At 37.7% G+C, this 21447-nt stretch overlaps 1 protein-coding gene across 8 annotated transcripts in view; it reads right to left on the minus strand.

Moving 5' to 3' along the window:
* The window catches only part of PCDH15 (protocadherin related 15), a 443015-nt gene that overhangs the window by 265284 nt on the left and 156284 nt on the right, over positions 1–21447 (minus strand). For all 8 annotated transcript variants that reach the window (XM_040607327.1, XM_040607329.1, XM_040607326.1 and 5 more), the window contains 2 exons: positions 14142–14302; positions 10091–10246 (listed from right to left, as the gene is read on the minus strand). In XM_040607327.1, the coding sequence (XP_040463261.1) occupies positions 10091–10246; positions 14142–14302 (317 nt within the window). The remainder of the gene's footprint in view (positions 1–10090; positions 10247–14141; positions 14303–21447) is intronic.

Here is a 21447-nt window from a genome sequence, read left to right on the forward strand (position 1 = left end):
GCAAATAACTGCTGTTTTCCTTCTATAGTCATAGTTCCTGGTCTTGTTTCATTTATAAAGCTGCTAATTAAGAGTTTAATGGCTGACAGTTCTCTGAGAAATATTTTCAGGGCTGAGAATACTGCATCTTTGAAATAAAAAAATACCAATTCAAAGCCTTTTTTATGATAAAACACTATACTTATTCATATTATCTACACTTACGCCACAACAAGTGTGTATATTAATGTTTTGCTATAAACTTGACTTGCTTACTGTTGGTATAGATAGAAGTGTCACATGTGGGTGTAGGAAGTTGACTGTTCCCTCATCCTCACTAATTGTGAGATAATTATCTCACAGGAGACTCTCTGCCTTGTACCTCTGGTACAGTAGCAGCCTTTCAAGAACTGATGACAGCAATCATCTCAGAAACATGAGCCTTGCCTGTCAGTATAAAATCAGTCAACTGTCATAAAGCAGTTATGACGGTTAATACTTGTTGATACAAAGCATAGTGGAGAAGGGGATTTCTCATGTTTTTGTAAGGGGATAGAAGACCAAAGCAACCTGAAAACCATTTGGAAAATTTACAGGAGGTCTTGTATTTCATCCCCCTCACCAAAGTAATGGTGAACTCCCCTTGGCCAGCTGGCAGACACCCACCCAGGTGCCCTCTCACCCCCCTCCTCAACAGCACAGGGGAGAAAGTCAAATAAACATGCTCAAGGGTCAAGACAGGGAGATCACTTACCCACACAGAAAGAAAAGGCTTAACTTGGGGAAAATTAATTTAACTTACTGCCAATTAAAAAATACATTTGGATGACGACAAAGACAAAACAGCACCTTCCCCTACCCCACCCCTTTTCCCAAAGCTCAGCTTCACTCCTTTATCCCCTACTCCCCTCCTCCTTGCAATTTTTTTTCTCACTCCTTGCTGCCACATAATTTTTCCCTTTCTTAATTGAAATCTGCTTCCCTGAGGCACCAACAGCTTGGCTGAAGGGCTTGGCTGTGCCCTGTGCTGGAGCCTTTGGAACTGGCTGGAATTGACTGTGACCAGCCCAGGGCAGCCCCAGCATCTCCTCACAGAGACCCTTCAGCCACCACCTAAGCACAGACACCCAGTATAACACTAAATAAAATAGTTTAACCAATTAATCAGTGGTTAAATCATACAGTCTCATTAGCGGAAAGAGCCATACTGGCTTGTCAGGGGTTGGCATTTGATAGAAATCTCCCATGCTTCTGCTATCAAAACAGAAAAAAAACCTTAGTGCTCTGAGACGAAAGAGTAAGGAGCAGCTTTGAAGACATCACAAGTGTAGCAGGCTGGAAAGCGGGGCAGGGAACATGCTGTCAACCACCACGCTCGTTAACTACACCGCTCTGTTAGGCTGCCTACACATCTCTCAGGACTCACTGCAAAGCATTGCTCCCTGCTCAACACCTGCAGGCAGCTGTAACACCAGCATGCTCTCAGGAGAGGAAGAAGTTACTGCTGGAAATCAAATGACAAATCTCTATTAAAAAAATCCTGTCACATCAGAACAGGCCAAGAGCTGACAGACACACAAGGAGGTATTTGCCCTGCTCCTGCTAGCCAGATGCTGTGATGCCATGTCCTGCAAAGGGAGAGAGCAGAGCTCCAGACGTCCCAGATAACGAAAGACTCCCCTAAGCGGGTACCTCCACAGCTGCCAGGAGGCTGAGGAAGAGCTGGACCTACACAGGCACTCACAGCTAAAGGAAGCAAAGAGCTCAGTTGCTTTTCAGAAGCATGTAAATGCTTGGTTTCCATTGAATTCAGCCAGCAGCTCTGCTCAGAAATAGTTATTTGCTCTGCTTCATCAAAAGCAGCTGTATCAGGGTCCTGACAAGGTGCAGATAAATGACGACTAACGTAAAAAGGCTCCAGCACTGTAAAGCACATCATTAAGTGATAACAAAGGAGACAGCTGTAAAAATGGAATAGCAGTAAACACCAGAATTACAATTGCATGCTCTTACAGTAAAAATCAAGAGCTAAAGTCTTGGATTCAGTGTATTACATCCAAAATAACTGACTGCAGATATGCAGACCTTCATGAACCCAATATGCAGGTTTCTATTGTACTTACATCATCTTTTATGCAATATAAATGATAATAGAAAGGACACTGGGAAAAAAGCCCCTAGCACTCCCTCTTTTCACTCAACTTTCCAGCCTGCCCAAGGTCTCACATTAGAGATTACAGCAGCCTTTGGAAAAATTTAGATGAGTTCTTAACTAAATGTCTCAAACTCAACTTCTAATCATGTGAGAGAGGCATTCAAAGGTACATAATCTTTTTACACTGAGATCTCAACATTGTGATGATTTACCATTAGCCAGCAATATTACTTTTACCCACAGTTTGTGAGGGTTGACTGTTCTCAACCCTCTAAATTCTTTATAATAGTAGTGGCCATATGGCAGTGATCAAGAATTACCAGTGGCAAAAAGAGGAGGGAATTACTATCAGACATCAGAGCAACAGTGTTCACTATAGTCTCAGGCCATAGGTGTTGCATACATTAGTTATAGTTAGCATGATAGATCCAAGATATTTTGGAATCAAACTTGAATGTCTGATGCTTTCATCAGGAGATGGAGTAGAAGGTCTTTCCCACACCATTCTCCAAAACATAGGTATCCTAAGTAAGTATGAGAGTGTTGTCTCCATGGCTGTGGCCTATGCTCCATCCCACTGAGACAGGCAGCCCCCACCTGACACCTACAGCAGCCCCTCAGAGGACTTTAACTAAGCCTCCATCTCCTTTGGCACCAATGGAGAGTGTGCCTTTGGTGACCAGCTCCACACTGGAGGGCCTTGATGGACAAGTCCAAGCCAACATCCACTCACTTTATTGCTGGAACAATAAGGAAGAATTCAGTTCATCATACAAAATGTGACTCTATATATAGTGTGTATATATGTATATACACACACTGTTCTTTATCAACATGCATAACCCCACTATTCTTGTTTAAATAAGGACCCCTTATTATGCAAAGAGCCTGTCAGGAACCGAATCCCTAGGAAAAGACGACAGGTAACACAGGTGTGAAAGGTGTATTTTCCTAGTGATTATTATAGAACCATCTAAAACATGTATACAAAGGCTAAAAGAGCAGTGTGAAAGACTGGGTTTGAACTCACGCAGACATAAATTGGGCATGCCATCTGAATACATGCATGTGCAAGCAGAACAAACTGGCTAATCAGATTTTTGGCACTGGCAAAAAGCAGAACATTAAGATGGTTTTGTATTATATACTATATAAGATATAATTTCTCAAATCAGTGTTCATATTCATTCTTTAGTAGATGCACACACTCTCTAGACATTAAAGACTTAGAGCTCAAACCACTTCACACCATTGCTATGTCAACCTGTAGTGCTGAGATTCTGCACAGCACCCACTTCCCACAGTTTCCAAAATCTTCCACCACAAAGTCTTCTGAGAGATGGGGGAGCTGGAAATATGCCTTCCAGCCCCTCTGCTCTGCTGCCTTTCAGAATGGCCCAAAAATGGCTCCAGAAAGCATTGCTTGAGCTATCTCTACAGCCGCTCTTGCCTCCTTCCCATTAGACATGCCTACTTCAAAGAACATCTTGGAGAATAATTCAGTTTCTCCATATTAAACTTCAGTATCTCCTACAGAAAGGGACTGAAATTGCATAGTAAACTGTTTGAACACACTGAGTGTCTGAGCTTATGCAAAATAAAATGTTAGGAATTGTAAAGAAAAAATTATATGATTGTTAGTCTGAGGATAATAACCTCTGTGGGAATTCAATGTGGTGAAAAAGAACCACTATGATAAGAAACAAGTAAGATTTCAAAAGAATGCAATTAAACAAATAGGGACGAAATCCACACAATAAATCTTATTCTTCCACAGTCAACAGCTGTAATGCTTAACAATTTCTTTCAACATGATTTACGTCTATTAGAAGTCTAGATGCAGACAGGAATGTTCAACACTTCCATAAAACATTTTGAAAATAAATTTTCCTATTATTGTCTATTCACAAAGTTAAAAATGAATAATTTTTCATAGTGCCCCTGAACAGCAGAGCAAAGTAAGATTTACAGTTAATCATTCCGAGCTAATATTCTTTTGATGATGTCTACCTGCAGAGATTAATTATTTCAATACCACAAGGAAAAAGATATGAATAATTACACTAGAAGAAATGAAAATTCACCACAAGTTATAATTCTCAACAGCTCAAAGCCAAAGTCTTAAGACAACTTAGTCTTAAGTTCAAGAAACACACTCATTTTGCAAAGGATTTCCCATGCTTCCCAACTTCGGGGGGGGGGGGAAAACCCCAAACACCTTCCCCCCTCCCCACCCCCTCAAAAAAACCAACAAAAACAAAAAACAACAACAACAAAAAAAACCAACAAAAAACAACCCAAACCCCAAAACACTCCAACTCTAAAATTTTGGTTTACAAGCAGCTATATAGTTATGTATGTTCAATAAATAACCTTAACTTCAAACAGCATTCTATCTCTACTACCATTTCCAAAACAAAACCTGTTATTAAAAACTCCTGAACAACACCTCTGTAGGACTCAGGAAAGGCTCATGTGAAAAACTAATACACGAAAGTACTACAAAACCCAGGCAATGCTGAATTTGAGTTGTATTTAGCTGAGAAAAAATTTGTTAAGATGTTTTTAACACAAAACGCAGACAGCCACAACTATGCCTTAGCAGCAGAACTTTCTAGTTACTGTATTAGGTCACATGTATTTAAAATCTCTGTGGCAATACTATAGATTTGCCAGTAGAACATTAACTGAGTTGCATAATTCTTCTAAATTTCACGCTGACTAAAGTGTTTGTTTAATACACTGCAATAACTCATATCTTTACGTCACTAACACACATGGTCAAATTTAGCCTCAAGCTCATGTCATTTTGCCAGGATTTTTCTCTAAATGAATAATGATGTGACATATTCATATAAATAAAAAATATGTAAAACACAAAACAAAGGAATTAACCCTGAGGAGTACTTCTAACTATCATAAAAATGTTAACGTAAAGCTTAACTAATTTTTACTTTTATGAGGAGATTCATTGCTGTGGATAGCAGTTTGGATCTTTTGGCTGAGACACATTCTTTGCCTTGCAAAAGCATTTTAACGGGAAACTTGCTTCTAAATGGTAGGACCCCTGTGAAGTGCTTCTGCTCTTATGCTGCACTGAACTCGTGGTGATGCCAGAGCCTGCTATGGACTAAGACAGTGGTCCCGGTCTCACAAGCACGGGTGTCCACGCAGCAACAGGAAAAGAAGAAAGAAAAAAAAAACCTAACCAAAACCAGATGAAAATAGAGACAAAACCCTGAAACCTCACACTCTTTACAGGGCAGTGGCACTGGGCCAGTCATGACATGAAAGAAAAGAGCCCATTTCTGTCCTAGTGCTTACACAGACTCTGGTGTGCTCCATGTGGCAACAGCAGCCCAAGAGTGATGATCAGCTTAGTTCCTTCAGACATCAGACCAGCACTACTCAGAAGTTGTCTGAATTATGTCCCAAATCTGTTTCATAACCCAATAATACAAAGTCAGTAGTTTAATTGCAACCCCACGTTTTTGACTATAGCTTTTGCACAAAATGCCATTTCATTTTAAGCAGATTGCTATTTTGTGTCTGCATGAGCTGCCTGCTATGACTATGGATGACAAAGAAAGAGCGGAGACTATTTATACATATAAACACAAGTGTGTACGTAAATACACATGCAGGGTGTTTCCTTTGCTCACACCCCTCTCCCCCCCCTCCCAAAAAAAAAAAAAAAAGGTGTTTTTTTTTTCTTATTAACTAACTCTAATTAGCTATTTCATTTATAAATGCCTAGGGAATAACACTGCTTAATAAGCACCATTATTTTAGGGAAACAGACACTCCAACTTACACTTTAAACTAAGAAGCTAAACTTTAAATCAGATTTTAACTGTAAATTAATATGAATACCAGCACTGCCACTCAAAGCTAAGCCACCAGGTCAAACAAATATTACAGGTTCCATCAGCATTAACAAGCATAAGAACAATCATACTCCAGCTACATATGAGAAGTCCATACTTTTATGAGAATAATTAAGATGCTTCTGAAAAAAGTATTTCTTCAATAAACATGTAATGGTAATTTTTATACTTAGATGCAAAAGATGCATTTTCAAACCACACACGTGCTTCAGGGGAACTTAAATTTCTTTGCATGTTTTAATTTTCCATCACCTTACCCAGGGGTCTTCTATATGTACAAGCATGTGAATGACAGACGGAAACACTTAAAACTTAAATCCCTAAGAATTGTTTGACAATATGCAGAATAGATCCGAATTCTAAAGACAGCATGTATACAGTCAGGATTTTTAGGATCCAGATGAAGATATTTGAAGCAGTAGAGTAAGAAATTGTATTTCTCATCTCAGTGCCTAAGATGACACGCGACATGATGAAAAAAAGACTATAGAACACCTTGGGTAAGGATGGAAAGGAGGGACCATGGCTTTTTCATAAGAGAGACCACAGAGTTACGTATTTTTAAAGATTTGGGAAGTTTGCCTTAAGGCATAGAATCTGCTTTCTCATGCACTTGAGGAGGAACTTAAAGAGGTAGGAGAAAGGAGACAGAAGGGAATATCATCACTCAGAAATACTAAGGCATTAGCAAATAAGCACTAATGATAAAAATCTCTAATCTTAAAACTGAAGGATGGCTTTGAAAATCAAATAAATGCTGCCATTGTATTTCTGAATTTATACCTGTGCAACTTCTGATGTTGTGACAGATGCCTGTGACAACACAGAAAAGTTTGGTAGGGATTAGTCACTATTTCCTGTAATATATACATGTTCACACACAACTGGGAAAGGAAACATTGGTCAAAAGATATTACATACACTGCCTTTGGTATAACATAGTTTACAACTACAAGTGACTGGAGCTTGGGTGAGCTCAGTAGGAAAGCATCACTTCATGCTTCCTGATCCTTATGCTCTTCCTTGAGCATCTGCAAGGGCCGCTGACAGAAAACTTACTGGATTAGTGGGGCTTTTAGTCTAACTCCGTACATACATCCTCCTTTTTTAACCAATCAGGTGTAAGGATTGAGATACCTTCTGGTACAAACCAAATTAGACACTACTCTATCAAATCCATCTCATTCTAAGACTTCTGGAAAAATATGGGCTTAATTTTAAACCACGTCTATTTATGTGCAAATAGAAGAGATACGTGTGAAACTAGGATTTATGTTGGTATTACAATTACCCTCAGCTTCTTTTACAAATTTATTTTAGTATGTTGTGAACAGTTCAAATATAAAGAATACTTGACATGAAAACCGTTCTATTTCTCTAAAATGTAATTTCACCCCTTGACATTTCTGCAACTGACAAACTACCTAATAAAATAAAATCTAGCTACAGTATTACTAACTCCTATTACAGGTGCCAATAATTTATAATAGTTTTGATTACTTGGGAAAACCTTAGCCGTAGACTTTACTTGCCAAAAAACATTTTGGGGTAATTTCAAGGCTGAGACTTATTTGCCCAGAATTTCCTGACAGTAGGCATTAACTGGAAGCACAAAGCTTTTGGGAAATACTACACCTACAAAGTGCACAGACTACCGAGCTGGTTAGCACAGGAGTTGTAAATCCAACACTTACTGTGTATGTGTAGATGAATAAAATAGTATGTGTGGAAAGTCCATCTAATGTTTTATGCAAGCACCCCTGACTGTACTATGGATACAAAGCCACAGTGCATGTGTTTTGCACCCCACGTAGGACAGTGAGAGAGAGGCATGGCAGCTGATAGGAGAAACTGCCATGTACAACCCTGTAAAGCACCTGAACATGAAAGTCCCCAAACTGACACAGACAAAATGTCCTGGCTAGAAAAAATAGAAGCTATTTATGATGCTTACATGTATGGTAGCTGTAAATATTTAAACCTACTTGTCTTTTGATTTACTTTATGTCACTTATGTAGGAGACATTTCTGTACTTTTTAGTTTACAAGCAAACTAAAAACAGAAGAGCAGAAGCAATCAAAAAATAACCACAAAACCCTCCTTCTAGCGCATTCCTATAATGAAGTTCATTAGAGGCAGTGCCAATTACTAGTAGAATAAACTATCATTAAAAAATGTAATCACTCACTAAAACCTTTGAGGAAGTCTGAGATGCTTTGTGAACTCTTTTTTGGTTAATTAATGAGAGCATTAACCCACTGGGTACTGCTGAAGGGCACAGTGGTGCCATGTCAGAAGCTATAAGCGTAACAGCGATAAAATGAAACAAAGAAGCTAATTAAATCAGAACTGCAACTGGTGGGAAGCGCAGCATTGCATTTTGTCTAATAATAATAATGCAAATAAATGATTGCACATACTTGGAATATTGCTAAATTTCTCAATATAAATAATTTTAAATGGCACATTTTCCACTCTGTCTTTTGGACTTCTATTTACGGGAAAACCTTGCTTCCTTAGTATTACAGCACTGACATACTACCTGCCTTAATTTTTAATGCAAAAATTATGCAGGTCTTGGAAGGGATCTGGGACCTGCATTGTAGCCCGTACAAGCACTTGAGACTAATGTTTATGTTGCTTTCACTCAAGACCAGAAGCACTTCCACAACACTTCTGCAGAACCACAGAAAACTTAAAAGCTTAAGGAGGACTTTACTGTTACTCATACAGATGATACTTTGCAACTTTCAAATTCTGGTGGTAAGAAACATCAGCATGTGGATTGTCGAAAATTTGTCTGAAGGGAAGCAACCTCAATTTAAAAGGTGTCACCAGTCAGGAGATCAGCAAGTTTGAAAAATCTGTATATCCTTGTACCAACTTCAGGCCCTTACTCAAAAATAATATGTGGGGGTTGGCTTTTTCCTTCATACTTTTGACTTAATTAAGCCCAAACTCATCAACCAACTCTCCCACTCCTTTCCTGTGACGTCCAGAGACATCACTATGAGATATCACTACACGCTTGGTCACTTAAAGCAGTGCAGTGATTGCAGCAATATGCAGACACCTTGAAAGCTGAATCTCCCAAACACACAAAACTATGAAAGTGGGGGTTTTTCTGAAACAGAAAATCAATTCTACTAAAAATCAAACAACATGAAAGCAGACATGCTCTTTCACAGAAAAAAACCCCACCCAGAACCAAACCCCAAAAGGGACACAATGCAAGCTACATATTTGACAGCTTTATTTTCTTAATACAACTGTAATTCTTTCAATCTTTACCTGCAGAAAACTGACCCATCTTTCCATTCTCCTCTTAGTTTCAGTCTGGACATTTTCACTTCTGGATGTAAGTTCCCACTCCCACTTCTTATTACTGAAGCCCCAGGATACATACTTAGTGAAAACACTGATCCTTTGTACTGGTTATTGGAATATTCAATCCATAACAAAATAAAAAACTTAACTGTAAAGTGAAATGAACTTATACCAGCTCAAGAAATAAATAAAAATTTTCCTTCAAATAATAATGAAAAGTCCGATCCACTGCTCTCCATTTCATTAAAAAAATGCATTAAAAAATTCCATATTCCATTCACAGACATCATTTAATAAACAGCAATAAACTAAAACTGCACGTTGCCAAGCTTCAGTATTGTTAATGAAACCTTCTGAACTATTTGTTTTACATTTGTTTGTCAAATACATTTGTTTTGCTTCCAGGTTTGTTGATACAACTGCGTAACACAGTAAAACATTTTGTAAATTTAGCAGAAATAACGTAGCTTCAGATTCCTCTAGTGTCTTCTGCAATATTACAAGCATCCTGATGAAAAGTGTGCTTATCCTCATATTCATTAAGAAAAAGGAAGAACAGCTTACACACTAAAAATTAAAGTGTACTGTTTGTGCAGTGTTTTTCTGAAGTGACACAAATGGAAGGGATTTTATAACAACTGAATTTACTAGGTTTTCAAATAAAAAGTGAAAGAACCAAAAGCTGGCATTTAGCAATGACACCACGCAGAAGAGAAAGAAAAAAAGGTAAGCAGTTCTGACCTCGTTTACTGCCACATAGTATCGCTGCTGCTGGAACTGAGGCGAGTTATCATTCCTGTCTCTCACCACAATCCGTACTTCGTGGTTGATAATGGTGCCAACCTTTTTGTTAACACACTGGACTTGCACCACAATGGATTGAATGGACATTGGTGGCTGTAAGTGAAAATACATTTTTATAAAGACACCTAGAAAATGTCACATATTTTAACCTTTGAGTTATTAATGTTGGAAGTGAAAGGTCAATTCAATATGCTACCACTTACATTTACCAAGTAATTTAGAAACAACTTGGTCCTTTAAGTGTAGACAGTCCAGAGTCTTGTTGGGTTTACTCCAGTGAACATCATAATATTCAAATAAAAATAACTCCAAAACTTGATGAATGGGTAAAGAAAATTAAGCTAGAAAGGCTACTACTACTTACCTGAGTTAATAAAAGAATTCTAAGAAGCATAAAGGGAAAGGCAACTTTGGTTGATATGGAAGTTCAGAGACACTTGCTATGGAAATACAGTATTCCAGCATGACTTCTATTCACAATGTTCCCACCACAGCAAGTGCCAATTTACATATATGAAGTAACAGTCTAGCATGTAAAATACTGACAGCAAGTCCATTTTGACTTGTATCTAACACTCAGCAGAGAGCAAGAAAGCATGGGAAGGGACAAAATGAAAAAAATCTGTATCTATTAACCTCAATTTCCTCCAGAAAATAAACAGTTCAAAAACATAATTTGAAGATGCCTATGCCATACTATTCTGTACAGTGAATGCAAACAGGTTTTTGTACTGAGATTCTGAGACTTACAATTATACCATAATTATAGATCTATGCAATCATGCTTTCACTCATTCTAAATGCTACAATTTTGTTGATTGATTGATATTTTTCAGTTTTGCTATAATGGATTTTAGAACCATATTGCTTTTCTTTACCCTTTGGACTTTGGCGCTAATCACTTTTTAATGAGTCAGCAGACTTGAAGAAAGAAGGGTGCTTTATGGTGGTCTAGAGATCTTACAGGAAACATTCTTCCCTACATGTTTACCTTCAACTTCTTCTGCAATGAAGTAAAGCATGTGCTTTTAGGTAAAAGTCCTTTCCTTTGCTGTAAAAACCTGCAGCCAGCTATGTTGTGGTTCAACTTTCATCAGTGTAACTTCTGCCACAGGTAGCAACAGACCAAGCATCACCTGTAACTGAAATTAAGACTCTAATACTATAATCTCCATTTATTTTACAAGCTGGCATTCTTTGCAAAAGATCCAAGAATTTCCAGGCCACCTTTACAAAACCTGAAATGCTACTGAGTTTACCTAGATTTATTAGCAATGCCCAAGAAAAACTTCATTAGCTGCACTGATAGATACGTAAATAAATGATGTTCTGGATTTGGTCTTTTTCACAAGAACATGGAAAAAATACTTTGTTTCCTTTGATAAAATGTAACAGAGCACAGGACCAACAATACTTTTACATATGTACAATTTCTGTTGGGTCAGTGTTTGGATTTAAAATCAGGTCTTTAAACACTCATCAATCTAGGCATTTATAGACAATAAACATAAATACATAATAGCACAATGTAGCAAATTGTTTATGATACTGGGAACAAATTATCCCAACACCTTTTAGCAGCACCTTTCATCTTCATTTCTAATTTATTGCTGTTCATCCTTCCTAAGTACTTGCAGTTTTGGAAGAAAAGTCTGGAATTCTCTTTTTATCTGACTATGTTTGGAAAACATACTGTAATTCTTAGTAAAATCAATGGAGTTTAATATTATTGCCATTCAAGAGAAGCAATAAAAAAAAGAACAGGATCAGGCTAACTGAATCAGCAGGGAGCTGACAAGTGGAGACATCGGAGAGAAAAATGGGAAGAGTGTCCAAATACATAGACTGCAATTATATAGGCACCATTCGTGAATCAGAGACTACAATTTTTGGTCTGTAACAAACAACTGAATTTTTAAGGTTCAGTTTAATAAACCCCCCAATTTTATTGGTGCTACTAAGTTTCACATGATTTTAACTTCAAAGTTGAGAAAAACAGTTTACTTTTTTGTTTGTAAAAAGAAAAAAGAAGAGGAAACATACTCTTGCATGATTTTGCATTTTAGGGGTTAGTACAGCTCTGGTTCTGAAGGCTGGAAACAGCCTTCAAGGAGGAGCCATATTAAGCAAGTTCATGCCCATAAATTTCACACTTTTACTTAATCAGTGGGGATTTTGTGGGTTTCTTTCATTTTATTTAGCTTGTGACTTACGGTAATTCACTGCAACGACAGAAGACAGCTACAGTAGGGCTCACATCCAAAATCTCAATTACCTTAAATCTCAGATTTTCTTTTCATATCACATTAAACTTAAACAACCACAAATGAGTAATTTTAGCCAGCACTGCAGGACTAGGCATAAAGAAGTGTTACAGTTCATAGTAAAAAATGAGGAAATAACACATTAAATACCCATATAAAACCACCAATATTACCTCTATATAAGAAACATACACTCTCCACTTGTTTCCTTGTGACCTTCTTGCAAAAAACATAAGAGTAAAGTGTCCATATGTAATAATGTAAAGTATTTGTGAGTTTAGTTAGACTGTTAACTAATATCAGAAATCAAATAATTTGACAAGGTCGTTTTGGTAAAGCATCTAGTTAGATTCAGGTAAAGCAGCCCAGATGAATGAACCTGTAGAGATAAAAGTGTCACTAAAAGGGGCATTGAAAAAAGAATTAGCACTGATCTAACCAGAATTAATTCTGCTTCCTAATGCCATATGTATATGCAGACTTCTGTGGGCTGATGAAGAATTGACCCTACATTTCTTGGAGGGGCTCTTAGGCCCCACCTTCCCATTAGGGACTCTCACTTTTTGCTCTGACTTAAAAATAAAACTGAAAAGCCAAATGTATTCTAGCACCTGCCTGGCTCCTCAAAGGCAGCTGGCCACTTGGCACTTGAGGAAATTCCAACTCCACCAACCCACTGAGAAATTTTTTGCCACCATGTCCATTCTGTCATGTTTTGTGCTGCATACCCTTGCTTCACATATGAAAACAGTTTTTGAATTAAAACTAAATTAAGAACAGCTGAATTCAATTAGCTCTTTTAAACTAAAAATGGAAATGTAGAAAAATTTGCATGTTGTTTCTTGTAACTTAGGAATACATCTCAAAACACATGGAGAAGACAAATTAATCAATCAAGCTAATATAAAACAAACTTTCACGCACTCAAAAAAGAACTCTTGATCTTTAAACCACTCTTTCCATGTTGATTACCATCACTTTTGAGTCAATTTTCCTTTCAGATTCTGATGAACCGCAGCAATGCTGCAACACTGTGAGAAAATGTCTCTGTTTTTAAAGTGTTTCTCTTCAATGAAATTAGCATAGATGAGAACACCCCAGATTATTTGGTGCTTTTAATCTTTCTTTTTTATAAAAATCAAACTTAGCCTACCAATATTTCTTTAATGCTATTAGGAATGAGCATACCATACAAATTTTGTGCTGCCTTAAAAACCAGAATTTAAAGTAGCACATTCTCAACTGAATATGTCAAGCTTTTTAAGTGAATTGCAATATTTACAATTCCTTTGCTCTCTCTCAATTCATAAGTGATTGTACACAGGTATAGTAGGCTTTTAATAAGTGCCAGGGGACATGAGGTGAGCAGCACTTCTTCTAGACAAAAGCAGCAAAACAGAATAAAAACATTTTTAAAATCAGTAAAAAAGTCAAGTTTGGGTTAATATGTATTTCTGCCAACCCACACATCTATTTTTTTGGTCTTTATCATTGTGTTCATCCACATACAATACCTGCACACACGGTCAAGTTTCTGCATGCTCCCAACAAGTCCTAATAAAGAATCAAATTAACTCTGTTCATATCCATCCGGGGACAAAAGATAAATGCACCTATTTTATTCTAGCAGGTCTTGTGTTTACAGTCTTTCTATGAGCATGCACAGATTTAGAAATTAATGTCTATGGGGAGTAAAGAAAGAAAACAGTAAACCCCAAACTTACATCTCTGTCCAGAACTCGGCCAGTGCTGTTTAGGTATAACATCTGTCTGACAGGATCGAGGATCACCCAGTAATCTACATTGTCCTTTAAGGAGAGTTCAATGGTGGGGTCTGGCCCTCCTGCTGTCCCTTTGATCAGCATGTTGTCAACCAGGATAGTGCCTGCAAAAGCAATAAACACATTCAGGGAGAAATTTATATAGGCATCTACATTTCTATATATTTTTCATAACAACTGCAACAATAAAAATACTGTTTTCTAACTAGGATTTCTCATATTTTATGTTTTGAGTATGTTTAAAAGGTCTGAACCTTATTATCTGTAATGAAAAACTGCCTCTGACACTGAAGCTATTTCAGACAAGACCAGAAGAAGCACTTGCAGTGCACAATAATTTAAATTGATGATGAGACCCATCACATGCAGCTATCTATTTAACATTATGAGTTTCTTCTCCATTGAGCAATCATCACCCAATCTCACCTCAAATAAATGAAAGAACTGAAACAACAACCAAAACCAGAATAAATTTTCTACAGCAAGAGTGACATATCAAGGTGAGGGGATAAAAAAAGAAGTTACATTAAGCTCTTCAGGAAAAAAAAGGTTTCTGTTACTCTGCAACAGAAAACTACTGCTCTGCAGCATAAAAGACATGAAAACTATGTCTACCAAGACAAAGGTTGTACTTAATCAGACCAACCATCTATCCAACATATAGAACATGCTCTTTTTCTTTTTTGACCCATCTTGTCAGTTAAAAGCCTTGCCTAACAGCTCTATTAGTCAGTTCACACGATGTACATAGTTTATTGTGTAAAACTTTCCAAATGTCAAGCATTACTAACTACCCTAAACACTGCACTCCAGTGTTTCAGATTTGCTTGCATGATATTTATAAGCACTCTCTAAGATTTCATTTTTCTAAAAAAATTAACATTACCCAATTTTCTTCATAATGGAATATTACAAGAAATGATCTTTGCTGAAGTTCATCAATAGTTATGAAGAAAATCTGTGAATGTCAGTAGCTGCAAAACATTTACATTAAAAATATTTATCACGCAACCTCCTGTATTAAGAGCCCAAATAATTTATTCCAAAGAACAGAGTAAAGTTTCTTTACACCACTTTGTAACAACGATGAGCCTGTATAAATATATTCATCTGGGGGGGACTGGTTCTGAGTTGGGGTGATGCTTTTTCTGTAAAAACTGATTAGCAAAACTAATCATTGCTCTTAACCACAGCAAAATGGTTTACAGTCTTACTGAGGAAAACACCACAGTAAGTATTTTTTTTTATAACACAATAGCAATGACAAGAAAAAATACTGCCAAACACCCATAACTCTGCACCAAAGACTGGTTTCAAGTTAGAAGAGCAATGCCCTTTTAGCCACATGGAAAACACAGTTGCTACCCATGTGTTTTATAGCTATCAGCACAATTTCTTGTACAATACATTCTGTACAATTATACTGTGACCCAGTAGCTTGAACTGCCGTACAGATTTTGGGAGACTACCATTAGTTTTAATGTGAAGATGATTTCATCAGGAAAACCAAGCTGATTACCAACCATGTGACAGTTCGAAGTGTTTATGCCTCTAATTTCTCTATTTCTCTAAAATCTACAAAATTCACCATCATCTGTGTACTGCACTCATCATTGTGCCTCAATTATAATGCAAAGAAAAGTCAGCAATCCAAATTTGATGTAATCTGAACAAAAGGTGCCCCAAGAAAAGCCTCCTTGGAAAAAAAAACGTGCAAGATACCACCACACAATCACCCTAATGGCTTCAGTTGTTTTGATTTTTTTCCAGTCTTGTTCAGATCTGAAAGCAAAGTCTAAGTTCTGGCTACATCTTCACTACCACTAATCCTGACAGAAGGCTCTATACCTCCGTTCAAATGGCTCTCAAGGGAAATAAAGATCAGCAGTTTTCACCTGTAAACAGCACAGCAATAGGTGTTTCAGGAAGGACAACCTGTGTATAGCAAATCTATAAGGTGGTGTTTATAGAAAATATTACACATACAAATTCTGGCTGGGAAAAGGAGGAACTTGAAGGGTGGAAGAACTGGGGCAACTGAAGTAACCAAATGACACAGAAAAGGGAATAGGAGAGGGTTATGAAAGTAGTAGAAAAATATACTACAGGGGGTAATTAGGAAATAGGGGAGGGAAAAAGCGACAACAGCTTCTCTCCTCTCCCATTTGGAAGACTAATAAGCCCAGAAGAAGTAAAGGGGCATCACAGCACAAGTTACAAGGACACAGAGCTACCACAACAGTCCACCAATACAACACTTTTAGATGCTTAAAACAATTGTGACATATAAAGAGGGTTTATTTCTCTCCTCAGAAATTTATTTTAAAAACCTAAAAATATTGTCCTGTAATGAAAACTGGTCCCTGGTTTCTACAAAACTCAAGATTATGAATATAATCTAACATTAGTAGTCTTGATTGAAGTAACAGCAGCAAGGGAAATCACTTTTGGACTTCACAGTCACACCACCTGTAGAAAAACCCAGCATGTGCAACATTAAAGGAATCAGACCAATAATCACGGCAGAGCTCTGGCTGCTAATAAAATAGGCCACAGGGCCACACCCCTGCGAAGGCAGTGATTACCCTTCCATGAACTGCATACAAGTAATCAGAGGAAAAAACACATACCTCAAAGACATAAAAATTCCTCCCGGCAGTGCGCATTTGGAAGTGGCAAGATACAAGAGGCTTAATACCAGAAGCACTTTCCACAAATTAAAGATTGCAAAAAAAAGAAGTGTAAATCTACATAGAGAGGAAAGTGCTGCAAAAGAAGTCAACAGTGGTTGTAACAGTGTCCTTACAATGACATACACCAAATATTTTACTACCTGGCATTTGCAGGCAGCTTCGGTTCGGTGTAGGCTACATACACCGTGGTTCGTTGCTCTTTGCCCATGGAGGCTTCATCCTCCCTTGCCTAGTTTCTAGAGGGTTGACTTCTGCCAAACTCAGTCTTTTGAAAGGGCTAAAGAGCTCAAATAACTTTATTTTTTAATGAACCTGGTAATAAATGACTGCAACTACATACTTTAAAAGAAGTAATCAACTTAAAATCTTGACGTGATGATGAATTTCGCACAGTCTCTAGTAAACACTGCTACTTAAATGACCTCCTGCTTTGAATTCTGCATCTCATTCAACTTTTCTCTGTTACACTCTGTAACAGTATCTGCTTGATTTAACAAAGCACTTCTATTTGGTTTGTTTTGATTCAGTAATTCTTTTGTTCTTAAAAACAGACTGATTTTTCTTCAGATGTTCATGAGGCTCTTGTACTCTCTCAAGAGGCAGCAGTTTGCAAATAAGCCCTTTAATAGCCATCCTTAATACATTATTCTTCTAATTTACTAGAAGAATCTGACATTGTGGGTCTTTTTTTCCCCCCCTTTAGATATCCATAATTTTTTTTCCCTAGATCCTGCCTCTGTCCTTGGCCTAAAATTCCAGGAAGGTAACCTACTAACAATAAACCTGAATATATGCAATTCAATATGAGTTACCCATACATCTGAGCACAAAAGTGAACACATTCTTTATATTTGCAATATACCAATCTAGTAAGTTTAAAAAAATGCTTTCACAAATTTTTGTGCAAACAGAAGTTTAAACAACGCTCTAGCTGAAGTGAAATCTTTTACCTTGTTACGAAAGTTACACTCCTCCTTCTGTAATTATATTAGAACTTCAGTTTTACAGTACAGGTCAGGGATGATGGGTTGGTCAAAGCCTGCTGAAGGCACCTGAATAGGATGCTGCCACTCATGGTGAGAAGAGAGATGGCCCATGTAGATGCATGTTTCTTTTACACAGCTTCTGGGAAGTTACATTCAAACACCCAGATTTTTGATCCTGTTTCAGCACTGTTCCCTGCACTTCTGTCCTGTGTGCATGAGTCATTGAAAAGGACACCATGGACTATAATTAGTGATATTTTTCTTGTCTAATTAAAAAAAAAAGACTGATCTGAAAGTTAGATTGTGCATGAACACACATAGATTATAAGAACAGATTTTTGTCCTGTGTGGAGACCAGGACTATGTGGCTGCTTTTTCACCTTAACTGAAGCCTGACCAATGACCAAGATGTTTTGTGGAAATAAAACATCTTGGTCATTTTCAAGGGATTAGTACAGAATAAACCTCAAGGAATCAAAGTCAAGCAAGCTGTTGGCTAAAAAACAAACATAAAAACCCAGAAACCAACAGACTGCACAGGAAAGTAAAGAGCTATTATTTTCAGGTCTAATCTTTTTCTCTAAAAATAATGACATTTACTCAGAAATTATGTTGGAGCTTGCTGGGAATTATTCAACAAGTAGCTACAAAACAGGACAACAAAAATAAAAATTATAGAGTGCTGAAAATACTACAACAATAGTTCTACACCAAACTATTCCTTCAAGATGAATCCAGAAGCTGAAAATCTTCATTAAGATGAAATAACAGGGAAAGTTGGTTTTTTTACAGTTCAGTCTCCACAGCAGCTCATCTTTCTATGGGAAGGGCATTATGAGGGACTTGGGTGCAAAAGCCATGAAATATGGAATTTGCAATTTATGCTTTACTAAAGACAGCAGACGCATAGTACTCAGTGAGGACCCACTTATTAAATGATTTAGACACATCTTGGGATTATTTTACTTGAATATTTTGGTAAAACTCTTTTTAAAGAGTGACTGAATTACGACTGGTCTGAGAATAACATGCTGGCACATGACTCAGAAAACAGCATTCTGGCAGAATGATACCTGCAACACTTTACTTTTAGGAATTAAAAGGCATCTACGCTTTCTCTTTCTGCAGTTGCTGAGCTCAAGGCATGTGGAGCACATCCCATCTCCCCAGTGACAATATCAAAGGGGTGCACCTGGCAAAAGCTCAACTTTGTGCCCAATAGTGGGCCCAAGGACTTCATACATCATGGACGGTCACTCCTAGCGATATCAGAGACATACCTTAATGCAACCAATGTAGAAAGCTTTATTTCTACAGACATGCAAAACACAAATTGGACAGACCTTACCCTCAAACAAAGCTCTTGTACACAATGACAACATGTAGCTTTCCACATGCTAAGTACTAGATGGGCTGTGTTCAGCTTCAGCTGTGTTCAGTGCAGAAAATTGTGAGAGATCCCAGAAGCACATGAGCATTCACAAGCAAGCTACAGGGCTGAAGCCAAAGCCTAAAGAGAAGTCTGAAGCCAAGGCAGAAGTATCGCCCCAAAGTTTTGTATCATCCAAATGTACTTATCCTTCCTTCCATAGCAGTCTAAAAATTTTAATTCTTACTTTCAAAGTTGATAAAAAGATAAACTGACCTTCAACAGCATGATTAACTCCAATATTGCCAAAAAATATTAGCAGCTACTTCAGCTGTATGATGTATAAGAAGACAAAATATAATTTAAAAAAATATAAAAATCTATTAAAATATATTTATAGAAATATAAAATATAATTAAAAATAACATTCTGATGTTAACATAGAATATATATTTCATTTCAGTATATTAATCAAGTCTGTGTAACATGTCAGGGAATTTATATTAAACACACAGGGTATTTCCTACCCTGGAACACCAGTTGTGAATTGTTCAGCTGGTGGTATTTAGCCAGGGAGAATTATGCATGGTACCCATATGGAAAGAAAGAATCAGATATCCTATGCACTGTACATTAAATGAGCAACATGGCATATTACTTATTCATTTGTCCAAAAGACAAGTGGAAAAAAAACCCTGGTACTTAAAAGGCATGTCTACATATACATACGCTTCTCTAACTCTTCGAGCTTCAGTAAGGGCAAGTACCTACAGTTGTCAACAGATGGAAGAAAGCTCATCACTTTTGCACTCTAAAGCAACGGAGTGTTTTCACACCTAGTGTATTAAAAAAATGAAAACCAACCAAAGAAGGATAGCAAGAATAGGGAGCCTAAAGAAATGAGAAAGTCCTGCTTTGTAGAGAGCTGTTGAAGTTAGCACCTCTGGACAGCAGCAGGCTGGCAAGCTCAGACTTGGTGGTGTTGACAGTGAGCAACAGCTGGGCCAATGTGCAGGTGGGCATCTTCACTGGAGCTGGGAAACCTGATATCGGATGGGCCAAGTGGTTATAAAACTTTTGCCAAAGGGTAAATGGCATTCCCATTGGTGCCTCTGTGCTTGCATTTTCTGTTGGTCAAGCTGAAGAAACCAAAGCAGGCAGAGCGACGTCAGACATATTCAGGAAGCTCTCCATGTGCCAGTCTTACCTCTGTCTGCTCAGGACTGTTAAGAATATGCTGCAGAACCTGAGTTGTACCTGCACACACCCACTAGCTTCTCTACTCTATGATTCCTGAGCAACATTTACACAGCATGCAATATGTCAGGTTTCTTTCAGCACAGCAAACGTGCATTACAGATACCTGTATCTCTGTACTGCTTTCCTGTGCCCACCACTGATTGTAAAGCAATTTGAAAATGGGGATTATTTTCTTACAGAAAGGCATTAGATGGATCAGTTGAAATGGCAGTTGCTTTTTTTTTTATATTCTACAGAGTTTTCATAGTTAAACCTGGATCACAAACTTGTCTTTCTACATTTGAAGGTGTATGTCTGTAGAATAGGATGGATTAAATAGCAATAAATTAGAAGTCAATGGAAAATGAAAAACTTATTGCACAAGCAAATCCTCAACATTATCATGAACTTACTTAGATCTACGCTGTAGATGCATACACAAAAATAGGATAATTCTACAAAGCTACCTCCTGGATTACATATTTCCTATTCTCCATTCTCACATCATCAGTAGGGAGCTCTGAGAAGTTTCCAAGGTTGTTTCAAGATTGTTTTCCTGCCATCCTGGCCCATCTTCTCCCATCCTGCTCCACGTGCAGCCACAGTCTCCAAGCAATTACAGAGCATAACTAAAATCAGCCCATTATTTGGGCCAAACTAGGAATTAGACAAGTTCAGGTTTAAGGCTTTATTCCTAGTCCTCCCACAGGGACCTTCTACATTCCCACCTTGAGCCACTGTAAGAATTTGTGTACTATGGGGAAAAGATCTGTCCTGAAGGCATCGTACAGTACCAGTGTGGGTCCATTGTAGAATGACCCATTTTCTTCTTTTAGTGCTTCCCAGCCAGCATGAAGACAGAGACCTAGCACTAACTACGCCTGCCCCAGGCTGAAGTGATGCAGCAAGATGATGGAAAGACATCGTAGAGACAGGTCCTGAGTGGGGAAAGGCAGCAGCTC

The sequence above is a fragment of the Falco naumanni genome, chromosome 9 (assembly GCF_017639655.2).
Source record: "Falco naumanni isolate bFalNau1 chromosome 9, bFalNau1.pat, whole genome shotgun sequence".
Classification (NCBI taxonomy): domain Eukaryota; kingdom Metazoa; phylum Chordata; class Aves; order Falconiformes; family Falconidae; genus Falco; species Falco naumanni.